The sequence below is a fragment of the Mytilus edulis genome, chromosome 3 (genome assembly GCF_963676685.1).
Source record: "Mytilus edulis chromosome 3, xbMytEdul2.2, whole genome shotgun sequence".
Taxonomy (NCBI): Eukaryota; Metazoa; Mollusca; class Bivalvia; order Mytilida; family Mytilidae; genus Mytilus; species Mytilus edulis.
The window spans coordinates 33013584-33032367 of record NC_092346.1 but is presented as its reverse complement, the minus strand read 5'-3'; the positions used below and the strand labels follow the sequence as shown (position 1 = coordinate 33032367).

Here is an 18784-nt window from a genome sequence, read left to right as displayed (position 1 = left end):
AGAGCCCCACCAACCTAACGACCAATTACTGGTTATTTAATTGATTGATTGTTGGTGTCTAAAACCACTTTTCTGACAATTGGTTATACTACAGTGATCAGTTTTATTGATGAAGAAAACACGAGTAACAACAGAGACCCACCAACCTAAAGCAGGCAAACTCCATTCTAGTCAATTAAAATCTGAGTCAAAAGCACCTTGCCAAATTGAGTTGAAACTCAAAACCTCAATGTTGACAGGCTAGTGTAGATGAACTACTCATCCACTGAGACTGAAAACTAGCTACAAAAAAATGCTGGAGAAAAAAGTTAACTGACAAAGATTTACATTGATAAATGTAAACATTACATTCTAAACTTACTGTATAACAGAATGATCAACAAGTGTGGGATCATGAAAGTGTCTTACCAGCATATCATGTATTCATAATAAATAACATGCTTAGAGTCTTCATATACTGTATAACTGATAGATATCAAACAAACATAGAGAAAATGTCAGTTCATTTCTATAGGTTGCTAGATTTGATGTCTGGCTGCGTACAGATATGAAAAATATAATGGATCTCATCCTAAATGTTTCTAAAAATTTGACAATCAAAAGAAAATGAGTTTGTGATACATGAAATGATATTCATGGTCTCAAGTAGTTTGTTTGGGCATGTTACATCGAACGACTGAGGCAACTGTAAAATGTAGGCATAAGTGATCAGATTGAGATGAATTGTACTGGACAATTTCAAAAAGCTTTGCTTTGAAATGATTCATGAAAAATGATCTGACACACAGACTCAAGGATCCAAAAAATGCATATGAGACACAAAAAAGAAACAGAAGCCCAGACTCCAGGCGCCAAAAAGTCCAACAAAAATGAGCTGACGCACAGACTTGAGGCCAAAAACTTTAACCTGAAGCAGGACAAACTAACGAATGGATGGACGGACGGACGAACGGACAGACAAACAGACCCACAGATCAGAAAACATAATGCCCATAATCTGGGAATAATAAATGGGGTATAAAAATGGGGCATAAAAATTGGGCATAAAAATTGTTGTGTTTGACATTTGACAGGAACAGTGCATTTCAAGGGTATCATATGTACATTCCATTTATATACTTTCCATATTCTGCTGAACTGATTTTACAAGTTAATAACAGGTTCATCTAAATACTTATTAGTTGAGATTAACATGCAGCAATTCTAATCATATAGATCAGGATTTCCTGTGGCACATATGAAAATACTGAATCTGCTTCTTATTTACACTAGAAACGAGGATCTCTAAGGAGGTCTCATTGGGGGGTCTGATCCCAGATCACGCTTATTTAGTGAGAATCCTATATCCCGCTTCTCATTGCCAAAATAGCACATGTAATTACCTATGTCCTGGCTGTCTTCGTTTCCCATTTTCACGCTTAATCATTTGATTTTTTTATGTGTTAAAAATTCAACCAAGCCCGCATTACGCTTAGACCCCAATGAGTCCTATCTCTAACATTGTTCTGTTACAATTTATATTCAACAAAAATTCTGACATTTATGAATTTTTCTCAAAAAATTGCTAAAATCTTTATTTATATTAACTTACATAAACTGTACATTTCCCAGCTTCCTGTACATATTTTATAGCTAAGTAGTGAATAAGATTTTTATGTCGTAATCGAATCAAGCTGTGTATTTCTTGTTCAATGCTTGTAATCTGGAATAAAAAAGCAAAAACTTTGATACCATATTTGTATTGCCATTTGGACATCTTCAATACTTGAACTTCGGTCATCATAAAACACTCACTTTTTCAAAAGATCGTTAGCTATTTTCTCTCATAAATTTAATTTTTAGACATTTCTGCCTTGATATAATCATTAATGTACAATGAGGGATAAGGTGTATAATCATCAACAAAATACATGACATCAAATAAAACACCTAACTTTTCCACACCTTTTGGTGTAACTATTGTAACAAGAACTTGCCTATCCTTTCACATCCCCTGAGTTCACCACTACTGAGTTTCATTGTCATTGCTTAATCTTTAATCTTCTATCTAGGGCCTTGTGGAAAATTGTTTGTTTCTTTGCCTTTTATTCTCTGAATTTTCTAAAGTCTCTTAAAAGTTTTCATTTTCTCTATACTTTCTGGTTATTCATATCATTGGGTTGCTGTCTCATTTACATATACCCACATTTCTTTTTATTCAAATGTAAAAAATTACATTCATACAAATAAAGTAACTGGCAACTACACGAAAGATATGCAAATAGAAAATTTTATATTCAAAGGGAAACAACTCTGGTTTTTAAATGTAAATTAGTTACAAGTGAGTCATGTATAATGTGTATGCTCATTAAACTGAATACACCCTATGGTACATGGTATTGTACCTGATAGAAGACTTAAACCTAAGTTACTTATTGCTGATATTGTCTCTTTTCTTGTTTGCAAATATATGTATATGTATATATATAAGCTGTTTCTTGACATAACTTTAAATTAAATTGTCTGAACAGGTGATTTTGAGGTTGGAAATTAATTAAATCACTATAACATTGTTTGGCAAAACTATTCTTTTTCTAGGCTAGTTCTCGTATTCTTGTCTTTCAGTTTCCGTAATGTGCTTTGTCTTTATACCTTTTTATGGGTTCTTTTTACACATATATGACGTGTCTTTAATTTTTACTAATATGCTTTGTCAATATGCCTTTTTTGTTTTCTTTGTTACATATTTGTTTGTTTTTGTAGTGATTAAGATTATAAAACAATGTTGACTGCTGTACCCTATTTTCGACATTTTTACCTTTTATGTCTGTTTGTTTTGTTCACACATTATTGTCAATATAATGGAATTCAATGTGATTGTCAAACAAGTGAGAGGTTTAGCTAGCTTTAAAACCAGGTTTAATCCATCATTTTCTACATATGAAAATGTCTGTACTAAGTCAGGAATATTACAGTTATTATCCATTTGTTTAACGTGTTTGAGCTTTTGATTTTGTTATTTGATTAGGGACTCTACTTTTTGAATTTTCCTAGGAGTTCAGTATTTTTGTGATTTTACTTTTTAGAGCTCATTTTGTATAGTGAGTGCATATTCTAGAAGGAAAAATTGACAGAACTTTTCCTTATGAAAATCAGCAGCTTATTATTTAAAGATAAGATTGATTCTTTATTTTATTTTACATTCTACCCTAATAAAATTGAAAATAGAAACAGGGGATTCAAAGAGAAAACAACCCGACCAAAGAGCAGTTTGTATTCATATATAAAATTCTTATCATTTTTCATTTTTTGGTCGCTGTCCCATTAACATTCACCAATAACATTTTTGAACTCATTTAATTCATTTACCAGTTTTAAGTAAGTAGCACCCTCTTTGTCCTCATAATCAACTCTTTGAGTTCTCTTCTGTTTTATATGGCGCCACTTTAAAACCCATTCTGATATAGCTACTAATTCTCCACTGGCTGTATCTATCCCAGCATACACTGTACTACCATGGACACTATGACCTACAAAAACATATATATTCTCTTAAAAGTAATTTGCATACTAACTCTAAGAGAGTCATATCAATCTAATCATTCACACAAAATAAATTAATATGGATGAATGGACATTAAACATCAAAAGACAATTATTAAATGCATATTCAGGACAAAAATGTGTTATAGCAATATGAGTTTGAAACCTGTTCCCTACTAGACTGCTGCAATGCTAGTTAACAGGATAACAGTCCATAGGAAGAAGTGATCACACCTATATATAGTGGTGTAGTTTCAAAACAGTCTTTTCTTTTATTCCTTACTGCCCTGTGCTTGGCAGGGAAACAGAGAAGCAAATTTTTAAGTATCCCGTTACACTCCAAATTCTGCACACTGATAAACAGACCCCTTTCCTGATACTTTCAAAGCATAAATGTCCTTTCAAACTTCTGAGAAACAAAATGCTATGTTTTCTCATGAAAATTTTAATAAAATATTCTGTACATTTGTTTATGGAAAATTGTGCATTTACCCAATGCACACTTCTCAACAATAAAATGGATAAAGCCAATGTACTATTCTATTGAAGTTTGTAGAATAACTATAAACTATAAACACAAAAATATTTCTCATAGTATTACCTAAACAAGTGCCTCTATGTATTGTTCTTTCTGATTTAGTATTGAAGGCTATAACCACTATCCCTCCAGTATGATCTTTACATTGGTGATCAGAATCATCAGTATCTCTCAATGGGGTACTGGTCCTCCTAAATATATCAAAATTTAAAATGTAAAATAAAATAATTTCGAGGCTCAAAAATTTCTCACTTGGATACAAGCATGGTTACCGAAAAAGTGCAAGCAGGACATGTGGATCAATAATTAAGGATCAATAATTAACTGTTGACAATCTTGGATTTCTAGAGGCCATTTCATATAAAATATACATTAAGGGCTATTCCATTAAAATGTTTGTGGGAGGGTAGGAAGGTACTTTAATTATTGAATGTGGGTCATGGGTCTTTTTACAGTATGCTTCTATTACTATTATGCAAAGTTATCTATAAAATGGTTCTTGGTTGTAGGGATATTTTAAAAGTCCCTTTTGAACTTCCCACATACATTTTAACGGAATAGCCCTAATAATTTTCAGTACTCATGTATGTTTTTTTTTCATGTTCAAAGTCGGTGATCGAAAAGTTTTCACTTCCTCAAAGATTAAAAATAGTTTCAGATATCTTATCATGTGACACATCAGTCCATCTGTTTGTTATGTATTTTTTCATATATTAATTATCATTTTTAAAATGTTTAAAAGCAATCTGTACATAATCTCATAAAATAGTACAACAGAAAACTTTTCTAAAATATAACAATTATCTCCCATTGTATATATGTGTAAATAAGATTGGTATTTGTTATTTACATGTGAAGCAATTTAAATGGTGAAGTGCAATTCTTGTGTGAATAGTCAGTGGTGAATCCAGCCATTTTTAAAAGGGGGAGGGTCCCAACCAAGGATAAAGGGGGTTTCCAACTATGTATTACCATTAAAATGCATTGATCATCCCTAAAAAAAGGGGTCTAATCCCCAGACCCCCCCCCCTCTGGATCTGTCACTGATAGTTTCAGAGAGAATGTCCACATAAAATCTTTGTATCTTTCATTGGTAATTCTTATTTAAAGGAAACAATGAGCATTTTATAAAATGACTTTTTATAGATATAAGAAGATGTGGTATGAGTGTCAATGAGAAAATTCTCCATCCAAGTCACAATTTGTAAAAGTAAACCATTGTAGGTCAAAGTACAGTCTTCAACATAGAGCATTGGCTCACACTGAACAGTAAGTATTAGGGACAACATCAAAAGATCAATGAAGGATAAAAAACTTAATTCAAATAGTTTGGGGTGGGGGGGTCAAAATCACAGCAAGTTTTGTTTATCCTACATCTATTTTTGAATTGAAAAGTATGCATTTAGTTTCAAACTATAAAACTGTCTTTAAATTTTGGTATAACGTTAACTTATTTAATTCTTAAAATACAATCTGAAATATAAATTTAAATAAAAATTTGAAAATTATATAGAATTTTTTAGACAGTAAAAAGTATGACAGCAGACATTGAATAGAAATTACATAGATCATATCAAATTCACTACATTCATTTGTTATTGTGCTTTGCCCTGTCTCCACAGTTCGCACACATGTACTATCCTGTCATCCCCAATCATTTCAATGGACCACTATTTAGTTTAAAGCTATTTTTATAGGAAACACTGTACATATATATTCATTTGAGAAAAGAAACAGTCAAAACCATTTAACCCACTATTTATCCATGCCAATAGCATGAATAGTGAGAGGATGAAAATTGCAGAATCCATGCTGACTGTAGTGTGTTAATTTAACAGTGCCTTTTTTATTATGCAAACTGAAAATACACATAATTTTTTCCCAATGATTTTTAAAAGTGATGTACATGTCCAAGTCAAGATACAGAACAAACATACATTGTTGAGGCAAACAGGACCCATGATACAAAGAGTATACTTTGATAAACATATCCCCATATTGGTCAATCAATTTTTAAGAGAAGGGGTGGGGGGGGGCAGTGAAAAAAATATGTAAATTAAGTTTTTTATCTTACATGTACATTGAACTTTTTATGTCTTCCCTAATTGAGCCCCCCAAAAAACTTGTGTAAATCATTCAAATGGAAAAACCAACAGTCTAATCTATATCAAAAATTAGAAACATGTGTGTGAGGCAGCTATATTTTCTTAGTCTAGTTGTCATAAATAGAAAAAATAGAAATATTTTTTAACAAATATATTTTGAATCCATGAAGTGTATTTGGTTTGCCAAATGAAAATTTGAAAAAAATATGTCAACTTAGATTACAGTATATGTGTGTAGGTTTAATACCACCAAAAAAATATTACTTTGAATTTGGCAGTTGTAGGAAATTTATCCTTCATTAGATTGCAGTAAAAAATCTGTGTCATAGAAATATATCTTGGGTGTTTCAAAGCACCATTATTTTTTATTTGGTGTTTCTATAGATCATTTTGGAAACTTGAGGTTACATGGTTACTAAAATTTGTATACATGAAGAAAAAGGGTGAAAATTTGATTGGTTAACTTCCAGTTATAGTTATTTTCTTATATGCACTGAAACATAATGTGAATTTAGTCTATAGTACTGGACAGGATAACAATTAATTCATGCAAAGTATTTCTTTATTTAAAAGAAAGATAAATTCTGCACAATTACTTGAAAAGTGCAACGGACAAGGTACGATAAGGTCTGTTTTTGGCCCCCCTATTTTCTTATTTTTCAAATTCTGTTTTGAAAAGCTACTTATTATGTTAAAATATTCCCTGAGGTTTGAAGTTTGTTTGGCTGAACTTCATAACCCCTAATTTTAGCAACTGGGTGAGGTGAGGGGAGTAAACTTTCTGTTATTATTATTCACTTTTCAGGTGTTCCGTGTAGCAAATTTTCAGTTTTTAAGTGCCTGCCCCAACGTGTCCCAGGAATGTTTTTATTCCAATGTCACGAGAACTGTTTTTGCTGTCTAAATCGCCATTATTTTCTCCAGGTCAGGTAGGCGCACGCTGTTAAATTTTAAGAAATAATGACAAAAAAATCATAATTTTTCCTTCTTTTGGCGTTTTTGATGCCCTTTTAACCCCCTAATCTCACCCATTTTCTGAAATTAATGGTTTTGAAGTTTATCCAAACAAACTTCAAACCTACAGGTTTTAACATGATAATAAAATTGAGAATGGAAATGGGGAATGTGTCAAAGAGACAACAACCCGTCCACAGAAAAGACAACAACAGAAGGTCACCAACAGGTCTTCAATGTAGCGAGAAATTCCCGCACCCAGAGGCGTCCTTCAGCTGGCCCCTAAACAAATATATACTAGTTCAGTGATAATGAACGCAATACTAAACTCCAAATTGTACACAAGAAACTAAAATTAAAAATAATACAAGACTAACAAAGGTCAGAAGCTCCTGACTTGGGACAGGCGCAAAAATGCGACAGGGTTAAACATGTTTATGAGATCTCAACCCTCCCTCTATACCTCTAGCCAATGTAGAAAAGTAAACACATAACAATACGCACATTAAAATTCAATTCAAGAGAAGTCCGAGTCTGATGTCAGAAGATGTTACCAAAGAAAATAAACAAAATGACAATAATACATAAATAACAACAGACTACTAGCAGTTAACTGACATGCCAGCTCCAGACTTCAATTAAACTGATTGAAAGATTATGTCTTCATCATATGAATATCAGGCACAATCCTTCCCGTTAGGTGTTTAATATCATACCATCATAACATATATGAGAAGAACATAACCTGTGTCATGTCAACAACTGGTTTTTGAATAAATGTGTTTAGTTCTGATGCAAAGACCCTATAAGTGAATCAATATTAACGCCAAAATATGCAATCTTTAATGACCTGACAACAGTATCGTAACTATATCCCTTCTTAATAAGTCTATTTAATGGTTTTGTTAGTTTCTGAGGCAGTAGCTTTCTAAAACAAAATTTGAAAAATGAGAAAATAGGGGGGCCAAAAAACGGGCCTTATCGTACCTTGTCCTTTAACAAAGACTAATAGGGGGAAATCAATGGTGGTATTACACCTGGAAAGGAAAGTGAAGTTTCCCAATCTGATGGACATTAATCTTGTTGAACTATCATTGTTAGCAACATAAAGGAGTAAGTTAGTTAGGGGCCATATATTGGTCAATACATCCTAGTTTCAAATTTAAGCTAAAAAAGAAGGCCATTTTAGGGCCTTATCGAACCTACTCCTTTAACTGTATTGGTGTTCTTCTTTCTAATAAAGTGTATATAAATATATGATAAAAACATTTATGACATTAGTTGCAAAGAATAACATTGATTTCCCAGTGAAATAAAAACAGATAATTTCACATGTGAAATAAACAAGGTTATTTCACTCCTCTGACGTCATACTACAATAGGTGTAGTCAAAGACATTGTCGATTACATCAAATGAAATAATTTGTAAATGCCCAGAAAAAGATATAGTTCCTTACATTTCTCCTTTAATTTTATTTTAAAAAAGCCATTTGTCAATGTTAAAAAAGAATAACTTATCGAATAATTTAAATAGAGCAAAATATTCAACTTGTTACCAAACAACACTGATAATTAACTCATGCGCTACATGCATTCATGAATTAGTGTGATGTTAGGTCACTCGTTGAATATTTTTCTCTATCTAAATTCTTCCATTAGTTATTCTATCATTAGGCAACCAAATTTTCTAAATAAAAGTTCAATTTGATTGGTACATAACAATTACATACCTTCTTCTCTTATCCTGGTTATATTTATTCTCATTACTTGGAAGTACAATTAATGGTGAGGGTGAATGAGACATTCTTGGTCTTCTAGGAGTACTTGGGGTACCAATTGGGGAACATGTTGGTACTTCAGTAATAGGAGTAGCTGGTACAGCTTTCTCTGGTTCTGTTGGTTTCTCATCAGATATCTTATTATAGAAATAAATAGATTAATACACAGATAATATCAAGAAGATCGTGCTACTAAAAGATTTGTTTGAGAACCATACTTTTTTTAATTTATGCAAATAAAATTGGGTAGCTATATTTATTTATTTCACAAGATATTTATTTTCTGCAGTCAAGCATATAAAGTGTAAAACGCATTGATGGTTAAATGACTGTTATACTGCATGTCCAACAGCAAACATTTTGAAATAATATTTAACATGAAAAATTTGTCAGATGAATATTATATGTACTTTGATAACACTTTTGGAAGAACAGATTGATTCATAAACCAGAAAACATAATACGGCCCCTGAAGTTCTATGACAGACATATTAAAAAAGTATATACATTTAAATTATACCTGTTTAGTCTCCTTTATTTTCTTTGTTTCTTCTTTCAGAGCATGTTGTCTTTTCTGTATTTCATCCTCTAGAAGTTGTCTCTGAAACAGGCAAAGCACAAGATTATAATTTAATGAATAAAATTCATGTGTGTGTCTGAAGTTAAATTCAAAGAAAAAATTAACATTAAATTTGGTGCATCAAACCTTTTTAACCCTGTCACATGCTTTATGCACCTGTCCCATGTCAGGAGCTTGTATTTTAGTGGTTGTTGTTAGTTCATGTCTGTAATATTTGTTTTTTGTAAACTGTTTTCTTAAAAATAAATTAGGCTGTTAACTTTCTCCATTGAATTTATCATCTCTAAGCTTTTTATAGCCATCTGTACAGTATGACTTTCTAATTGTTGAAGGTCTTACAGTTGCCTATAATGGCTTACATCCACTTCACTTGAACTCTGTTTGATATTTATCTCATTGGCAATCATACCACATCTTCTTATTTTTATACAGTACAATTCTTTTACTTTCAATAAATATATGACACATCATTAAGACATATGATTTATTTTTAAAATGTAGAGCCTTCAGTATTTTACAATAAACAAATGTTTTAAAAAAGTTGTTAACCCATATGATATATTAATTCATATTTGTTTCTTAATCAAATTTTAAAATGCCATTTTATTGCTTTAACACTTCTAGAAAGTTTTTGTTCTCATGATAAACAGAAGATATTGAAAGATGATAAAAACAATTGTTATATTCACAATTCACAAATAAAAAAATATCAAAATTAAATCTTTAGCAAATTGATACTTGCTAGTTGTTACCACTTCCCCCCTCCCTAATTCAAAACCTCTTCTGCAACTATATCAGAAAATCTATTTAGTGAATTAGAAGAAGTAACAGATATAAAAGACCTACCCTTAAATAAATCAATCCAACAATTATAAGATTTGCACAATGTTGCTATTGAAAAAATTCTTTGAATGTCATAATAAAATTTTCAGTTGTTGAAGAAATTGCAAAAATTAAAATGCTTTTAGGGATTTTAAATCAATGTTAATAAGTATCATTGAACATTGTATTTAATTAAAAAAAAATTCAGATCAGTGTATTATTTTATTATTGAACATTGTATTTAATTATACTATTCTAACATGGAATAAAAGAAAATAATACTTATCTATATGAAACCCTGTTCTTATAGATACTAACAATTTCAGGGTACCTTACAGTTAAAGCTGTAGCTGTAAGTATTATTTACAGTTTTGATAATACTTATTAATTAGTTCATTTGGAACTCTTATCTAGGCTGTCAGTGGGGAAAAGATCTCACCAATGCAAATATTGTAGTTTTGTGCTAGAGTTATTTCCCTTGAATTTTATATACTTTATTTATCTAAACAAAGTAATAATAATAGTTGAAATTAAAAGATCACTCAAATGGTACATATACATGTACCATGCAGTTTTCTGTATAGATTTAAAAGCAAAATTAATAATAAAATCAACTATTATTTAAGGGAAATATCGCTATTTCCATGATCCCATTGTGATATCACTATTTCCATGATCCCATTGTGATATTTGATAACACTGTCTTTCCAGAATACCGGTATATTATTAATTTCTGATTCTTTTGAAAAGAGGATAACTCCATGGTTTGAAATACATGATGTAAGGTCAAAGGCCAAGGGTAAATCAATGTTATAATCAAACAAAAACATCAAATACATCTTTTTCTTTTTTTCTTTTCAGAAAATCAAGTCTTTTCTGTTGTTCTCAATTTTGTTACATCATTTTAAACAATTTAATACAAAGTAAATAGATGTTTTAATTTGTTGCAATTGGTCACTTAATCTTTTTTTCAATTGCTAATTCATTTGATTTGTTTTGATTTTATGTGTTTTAACGCTACTTTCAAGCACTGCTTTTGGGCTATTTCAGGGCGGCTAGTTTTTATTTGTGAAGGAAGCCTGAGTGCCCAGAAAAAACCACTGAGCTTCGATAGGAAAACTGACAATCCTAGTGCTAATTCATTTGAGAATAACTTCATGGTTTTAAATAATATGGTTTAAGGTCAAGGCAAATAACTGAAATAATCAAACAAAAACACTGAATACCTCTTTTTCTTCTTTTCTTTTCAGAAAATCAAGTCTTTTTTGTTGTTCTAATTTTTGTTTTTCCTGTTGTTTCAATTGGTTACTTAACATTTCTTCATAAAAAGATTTCTGTGGACCTTTGTAGTTATCACGAAGAAATGTCTGTACATGTTGAGCTAGTTCTAGAACCATAACCTGAAAAAGGTATAAAAAAGAAATGTCTGTACATGTTGAGCTAGTTCTAAAACCATAACCTGAAAAAATTTATAAAAAACAAATTCTGCAACATTTTTAAATATTTGTATATAACAAGCTAGTATTTCAACTTATTTTGCATTATATTGTCTTTAAGCATTGCATAACACTTCCATACAATGTATTTCGTGTAGATAATGTTGTACATTCTATTGAAAATGTGCATTCTTCTTTGTAATAGAAAGTGGTGTGCGCCGCACAGAACATTAAAATAAAGAACAAACATGGAATTTATTAAAAATTTCAAGCACAAGAAATTATGCAAATTCCATAATTAATCAAAGAGCAGATTGCTCTGAGGGATACGATTGCCATTGTTTTCATTGATACATGTGTTAGTATTATTTTCAAAAATAATTCAACTGCATGTGTAAAATGCTCGTAAAATGTAATTACGTAATCTGAATAGTTACTCAACTTTAAAATAGCCAATCCTCGATATAAGTGTATGAACAATGTACTTATTGTGTTTAATTTTTGTACTATCAATTCCAAGTTTACTTTCCACAGCAGTCACTGAGAGTGAGAGAAGGTATTTCACTTCGTACCTTATCACCTATTTTCCTACGTGAATTATAGGTGGAACCCCATTCCTAACTCTTGAAATATTTAATTTGCTTTGAGTCAGTGGGCATGAGGTACCAGTCTTGTATTACAACTCCAGTTTCCGGTGCATGTCAAAACATGGAGGGAAACAAAATAGTGCCTTTTTTTCAGATTTTTTTTCTGAACTCAATTTTTTCTGTTTGATTATAGGTTTATGCCAAATTGAAACATATATATAGACTTTAAAAAAATCTTGCATCTTTTGGGGGATATCAATCTAGGAAAGTGGAAGGATATCATGTTTACTGGAAGTGGTGCGGCCTAGTAAAAACAGCAAACAGAAAGTAGAAAAATAATGTTTTGACTTCAGGGTTACGTAACTTTTTATTCTTCGTGGCAAGAGTCGCAAGACCCACTTTTTTTTCGATTAAATCACAATTTCACATTAGAACATACATGATATGAACATGAAAAAAAATTCTGTGTAGCATTTTTATTTTTTTTTATTTCAAAGATCAGCAGTTTAACATGTAAGCCTATGGAGCAGTCAATTACAAGACTGCAACCATGACTCCTTTCCGTACACATTCCTCTGTTTAAATTGTGATCGGTTTTTATATAATACGGCATCTATCCACAGAATGAGTTAATTTTTTTCGACATTGCACATAATTACATAAACAAACCCTAGACTTGTGATTTGTAGAAAGGATGTATATATTAAATGTTAATTAAACGACCTCCATTTCTTTATGGAAGTACAATATCAAATATCAGTTTCATAACGGTGACAAATAAGAAAACTCCACTTCAGTTCTTATATGACAGAAATAGATTTATCGATCGGAATTCAGAGAACTCTCGCATGTTATCAAAACTGGGGAATTCCCTCTGACGTGTTTCTAAATTTATAAAAACACTTAATATAAATACAGCTTAATTCTTATTTTCCGTGTTGTTAAAAACATGCATACAAGTCAAGGGAAATATCGAAACATGAAGATTACGAGAAGAACATTATAGGACAGTTGTTTAAATTCAATCCTTTTGTTTTTATACCATTTAAAGCAAGACAATCTCAAGAATCTGAGATGTTCCTTGATGTTTAGAATAAAACGGTTGACGTGAGGGCATGGCCCTGAGTCAATGGTATAAGTCTACAGATTGCTTAAAAGTAATCGTATCCCAAAAATAGTTCCAAGTTGAAATAATAGGCTTTTATATGAATTAATAAGATGTTTTGAATTTGTTGCAATTGGTCATATAATCTTTTTATACTGATGGTAAACAGCTACAGAATGTAAGAAAATTAACAACATTTCCCTGCGGTTTATCTACAATATATATACAAAAGAGCTACCATGGAATTTACATTAATTCTATGCCATACAATACGAATATGAAAAACTCAATAAAGAATCATGTATTAAAGATAAAATCATTAAAATATCCCCTGTGACAGGCATTGAGGAAAGTTTAAGTTTAAAAATTAAGGGACAGGAACAAGAAAAAAATAATTTCAGAAAACTTTATCTCCTACACAGATGTGAAAGGCTGTGTCAACACTATTTACATGATTTAATAGAAAAAGTATGTACTGCCTTTTTTGCCTTCTTTATATTTCCCTTAGATTTGAATTTAAGAGAATTTAACCTGGCAAACATTCATTCATAAAAGCTTGGTATCTGGTTCAAGATATAGGAAGATGTGCATTGAAGACCCATTGGTGGCCTTCGGCTGTTGTCTGCTCTGTGGTCGGGTTGTTTTCTCTTTGACACATTCCCTATTTCCATTCTCAATTTTATTTAGTACAGTATTTAGTTTGTATCTAAATAAAAATATTCAGATGAGAAAGGAGAAAGAGATAAAAGTTGAAGTGAACAAACAGAGTTATCCCTCTTTGTACTGGTTCTCTCCTCTTCTACATTTGTATACTTGTTCTCAATTTTTTCTCAGAATGTATGTAATGTTAAATGTAGATTGCTTGTGATGTATGTTTGAGTATTGTATAAACTTAAAAATATTCTATCTCTTCAGTTAATAAAATTTCAATAATTAATAGTAAAGTCACATGACTATCTATTATACAAAATCATTTAATGTAAGTTATTTTAGGTTGCACATAAATTACCTCTCCAACCATTGATTTGGCTAGTTCTATAAGTTCTGTATTCAACACAGCTATTTGTTCATTGGACAGTCCTTTGGCATTTTCTAGACTTATTTCTGGTACCCTTTAAAAAAATACCTTTAACAGTATTAAATCTTTAAATGTATTTTATTACTCAAGCAATTATCTCCCTTATATACACATGTAATGAAAATACCTATAGCACAATAAATTAAAACAAATACATGTACTTAACAAATCTTTTGAAGTGTAAAATTTGTAGAGCTATTATTTTGTCTCTCCTGCTGTGTTAACCTTTATCATTTAATCCTCTTAGTCAAATTTTTAACTTGGAGGTGCTGAAAAAAGTTGTGCTCTGACACTGAAGACCATACAATACAATGTTTTGTTTTTATTAATTCCTTTGTTGGGTTGCTGTCCTTTTGACTCAAAATATGCAATTGAATTTGATTTTCATGATTTTGAATACTGAACACTTTATGGACAAATTGGTTAGCTTGTTTTTGCATTGCTGTCTAAATGATGGCACAGTCACATCTGCAGCTGTTTTCATGAAAGGAAACTATAATTTACAAAGATAGATAGGTACGAAATATTATGTTGAACACCATCAAATGTGTAAAAGTCTCATAAATTGCTTGTATGTGTGGTCACTCTATTTTGAAAGAGTCCTCCCCTTGGTACATTTGTATCATATAAATGCATGTCTTAATTAATAGTCCTAATACATGTACATGTATATATTTATCTGTATCATTTTGTTTTTTAAACTTACAAATCAGGATATTTATTTGGACATTTAATAACCATATGGATCATGCTATCACTGTCAGTCGTCCCTGCTACACTTTCAGACTGCTGCTGTTTCAGTATCAAACATATATGCAAAGGTCTCTCAACCTAAAATACAGAACAACATATAAATATATTTATTCAAAACTGGACAACAAAAGTGAACTTGCTGTTACAGTACATTGATTTGGTTAAAATTTACTCTTTTTGTGATGATTCACTCTGAAATACCCCTTTGTATATTCCTTACGTCATACATTCAGATACATGTATCATACAATGTACATATACCCAACCAGCAGTTACATGATCAATGACAACCTTCAGGTATTTATATAGCTAATTTTGGCTGAATTTTTTAAATACATGTACATGTATGAACCATCCTTCACATTGTATTCACTCAATCAGTTTGGTGGTCATCCTGAATCATGCATAATGTGGTGAAATTGGACACTAATCTGGGGATTCCGTAAGCTATTTATAGATGGTTCTTTCCCAGTATATGTTTCGGGAAAAAGAAGACAACACGATTTGCCTGGCAGACCCTGGTCAGCCATTCCATTCACAGCAGCCTGTGCGTTAAGATGCATTTAGATAAACCTTACAGTATACCTTGAGGACACATATTGCCTGGTATAATAACCAACAGGTCACAGTTACATACTTATCATGTCATAGAGATATTACAATAATAATTTTTTGAACTAATATGCAATTTTCTATTGGGGATTTAATACTTTTACGGCATATAATAACTAGCCCTTACATATATCATAGATATATCAGCTTTTAGAGTTTCCTCCGTAAGTGCCGAGAGCCGATATATCAGCTTTTGAGTTTCCTCCGTAAGTGCCGAGAGCCGATATATCGGCTTTGTTTTTATCTCTATATCGTTAACCTCATCACAAAGGCGATGACGTCACAATGTTCTGACAGCGTAATCAAGATGGCCGGCCACACCCTGTTGATCGGCGTTTTTCATCACAGAAAAGGTCCAACGACATACAGTAATAAATACGCCGATGCTGAATTAGTGGAAATTGTGCCATTATGAAATAAAATATTTATTTTTAAATACTTTGATCTTTTATATTTCATTAAAATTTTTTTTAAATTATAGAAATAAACAGATATGATACTAAAGTTTCTAACTTTATTTGCAAAGTTTTCGTATTTCTTCAAAGATTAACAGCTAAAAATAATAAAGTGTTGGAAATAATAGAAGACATTGTACTGGCAAAAAATATAATTATAAATACTTATAATGTCCTTGTAAATATATTTTCAAGATATTTAATTATATTTTAAGTATTGATACATGCACGCCTGTTACCGTATACCTTGTATCGAGAGACTGATCACTATATTATATAAAGATATTGAATCTTTACATGTAAAGAGCCAGCTGATGACACATTGGAAAATCACCCTACCCCAAACAAAAATATTTTGTGTGGGTTTTTATGACATGTAAACTGTAAAAACCAGAGTTCTTTTTTCAAGGTGTTGCTTTGAACTTGAATACTGGATCTGACAAAAACTTAACCGATAATTAAATATAGAAATTCGATTTGTCTAATAAACTACGTAAATACAACTACCTGCTTTATTTCTCAAGTGTGCAATGACACGTTTTTTTAAACTTACAATGCATTTTTTATGCAATCTTTTCCCATTTTTTCAGTTTTTAAAAAAATAAGCGAGGACACGTAAAATACATAAATTAATGCCTCGTTCACACGGACATTTAATTCAAATCGAACGCGAATCAAATTCGCTTATCGCGTTCACACACTCTTCTTTTTTAATTCGAATTGATTCGAATTATCCAATTCGCATTAGAAATACTCTTTTGAGAATACGAATTAAAAGTTAACGTCGTTTGTACAGTAAAGCGAATTAGACGCGCATTGCAATTCGAATTAGAATTGACGTTAGGACGTAAAACGTTTCGAATGTGAATTAAACTAATTCGAATTAGTTAATTTGAATCGAATTCGAATTACGTGTGAACTTAGCATAAAAAAAAACCAACATTGAAATAATGCATGAATGTTTTGGATTTGAAAAATATTCGAATGTCCTATGAAAACCATAAATTTCGACTTTGCAGGCACTGCCCATCAAGAGTCCTTCAATACTGTTACGTCAAACAATGGTTGTTACGTACGATGTCACTATACCACTCTGATAAACAAATCTTCTGAAATTTATATAATCTGGCACTCACCAGATAAAAAGCTTGGCACTCAAATGGCTAGACAGACACAGGAGAGACTTGTGTGTAAGCAAAACTACTTTAAATTGCAATAAGTAAATACTTTTATGAATTATAATGCATAGCCCATGTCGTGTACAAATTATATACCTTCCATGCGACCTTCTTTCTAAGATCGACAACATCGTCCATGTAAACCGCTTGCAAAACTTGCCATTCCTCTTCTTGTCGCTGTAGAAGAGAGTCGTCTGCCATTTCATAAATAGCACGGACTCCTATTATACTCGCATACTACTGCTTTCAACGGCATTTTATCTTACAGGATACGATAGCACTGAAAATATGAGTTGTTTACATTTTTAACGTTTCATCATCAGTTCATCGGAACCGGAAACCCACGCGAGAAGCTAAAAACTACTAACCAATCCCGACCTCGTACCTCAAAAAAAAAGGACGGCGAAGTCGCGTCTTATTACGCTAGTTTATCCCTTTATCAACTCGTTAAGCAAGCAAAAATGCTTATTGCACTGAATTATCGATGACCGGGTGCCATTCTGAGCATCTCGTTTTTGGCTTGTTCCAAATAAATTACCTTTTTTCAGTTTGGTTCAAAATATCAGTTTCCAAGCACCATTTGATATACATGAGTACAACAGAAACATCCAAAACATAAAGTTTAGAGGTTAAACTATAAAAAACTAAGGTGCCAGATTTGTTTACGAACAAAAAAAAACCATCCTTTTGAAATGAAAGTCTGTTATATTGAACTGATTTCATAGGACAATTTCTCACGTGCATATCTGGATTCATTTTTTCTTCATCCAGAAATTTAAGTATAAAATTAAATAAATTTTATTAGCATTAACTTATTGTCATCTTTTTCATTAAAGGTCCAACTTTTTTAAGTAGACAACAACATTCATATTGTTTAAAAAAATTCAAAAAACGATTTTTCCAAGGTTCAAAAGGGTCATGTCAAAAAAATGTTATCATAGACTATCCGCTGACTTTTCTTTATTTTAGTACTGTATAAAGATAATGAAGACAAAACCATGTATTCATTTAAAGATACAAAAACATACATCTACATATTATTCCTAGGTGCATTACTTTTTATTTAAAAAAAAAAAAGTGGTATGATTGCCCATGAGACAACTCTCCACAAGAGACCAAATGACACAGAAATTAACAACTATAGGTCATTGTACGGCCTTCAACAATGAACAAAGCCCATACCGCATAATTAGCTATAAAAGGCATCGGAATGACAATTTAAAACAGTTCAAACGAGAAAACTAGCGGCCTAATTTATGTACAAAAAATTAACGAATAACA

General features: G+C 31.4%; 1 protein-coding gene across 2 annotated transcripts in view; it reads right to left on the bottom strand.

Annotated features, from left to right (window-relative positions):
- LOC139516254 (eIF-2-alpha kinase GCN2-like) overlaps nt 1-17846 on the bottom strand; it is a 71519-nt gene extending 53673 nt beyond the window's left edge. For both annotated transcript variants that reach the window (XM_071306250.1, XM_071306251.1), the window contains exons 1-9: nt 17600-17846; nt 15212-15336; nt 14437-14539; nt 11526-11699; nt 9418-9498; nt 8850-9034; nt 4124-4251; nt 3349-3509; nt 1592-1702 (exon numbers count right to left, since the gene is read on the bottom strand). In XM_071306250.1, coding sequence (XP_071162351.1) covers nt 1592-1702; nt 3349-3509; nt 4124-4251; nt 8850-9034; nt 9418-9498; nt 11526-11699; nt 14437-14539; nt 15212-15336; nt 17600-17704 — 1173 coding nt within the window. In that variant the 5' untranslated portion in view covers nt 17705-17846. The remainder of the gene's footprint in view (nt 1-1591; nt 1703-3348; nt 3510-4123; nt 4252-8849; nt 9035-9417; nt 9499-11525; nt 11700-14436; nt 14540-15211; nt 15337-17599) is intronic.
- Nucleotides 17847-18784: the final 938 nt, after the last annotated feature.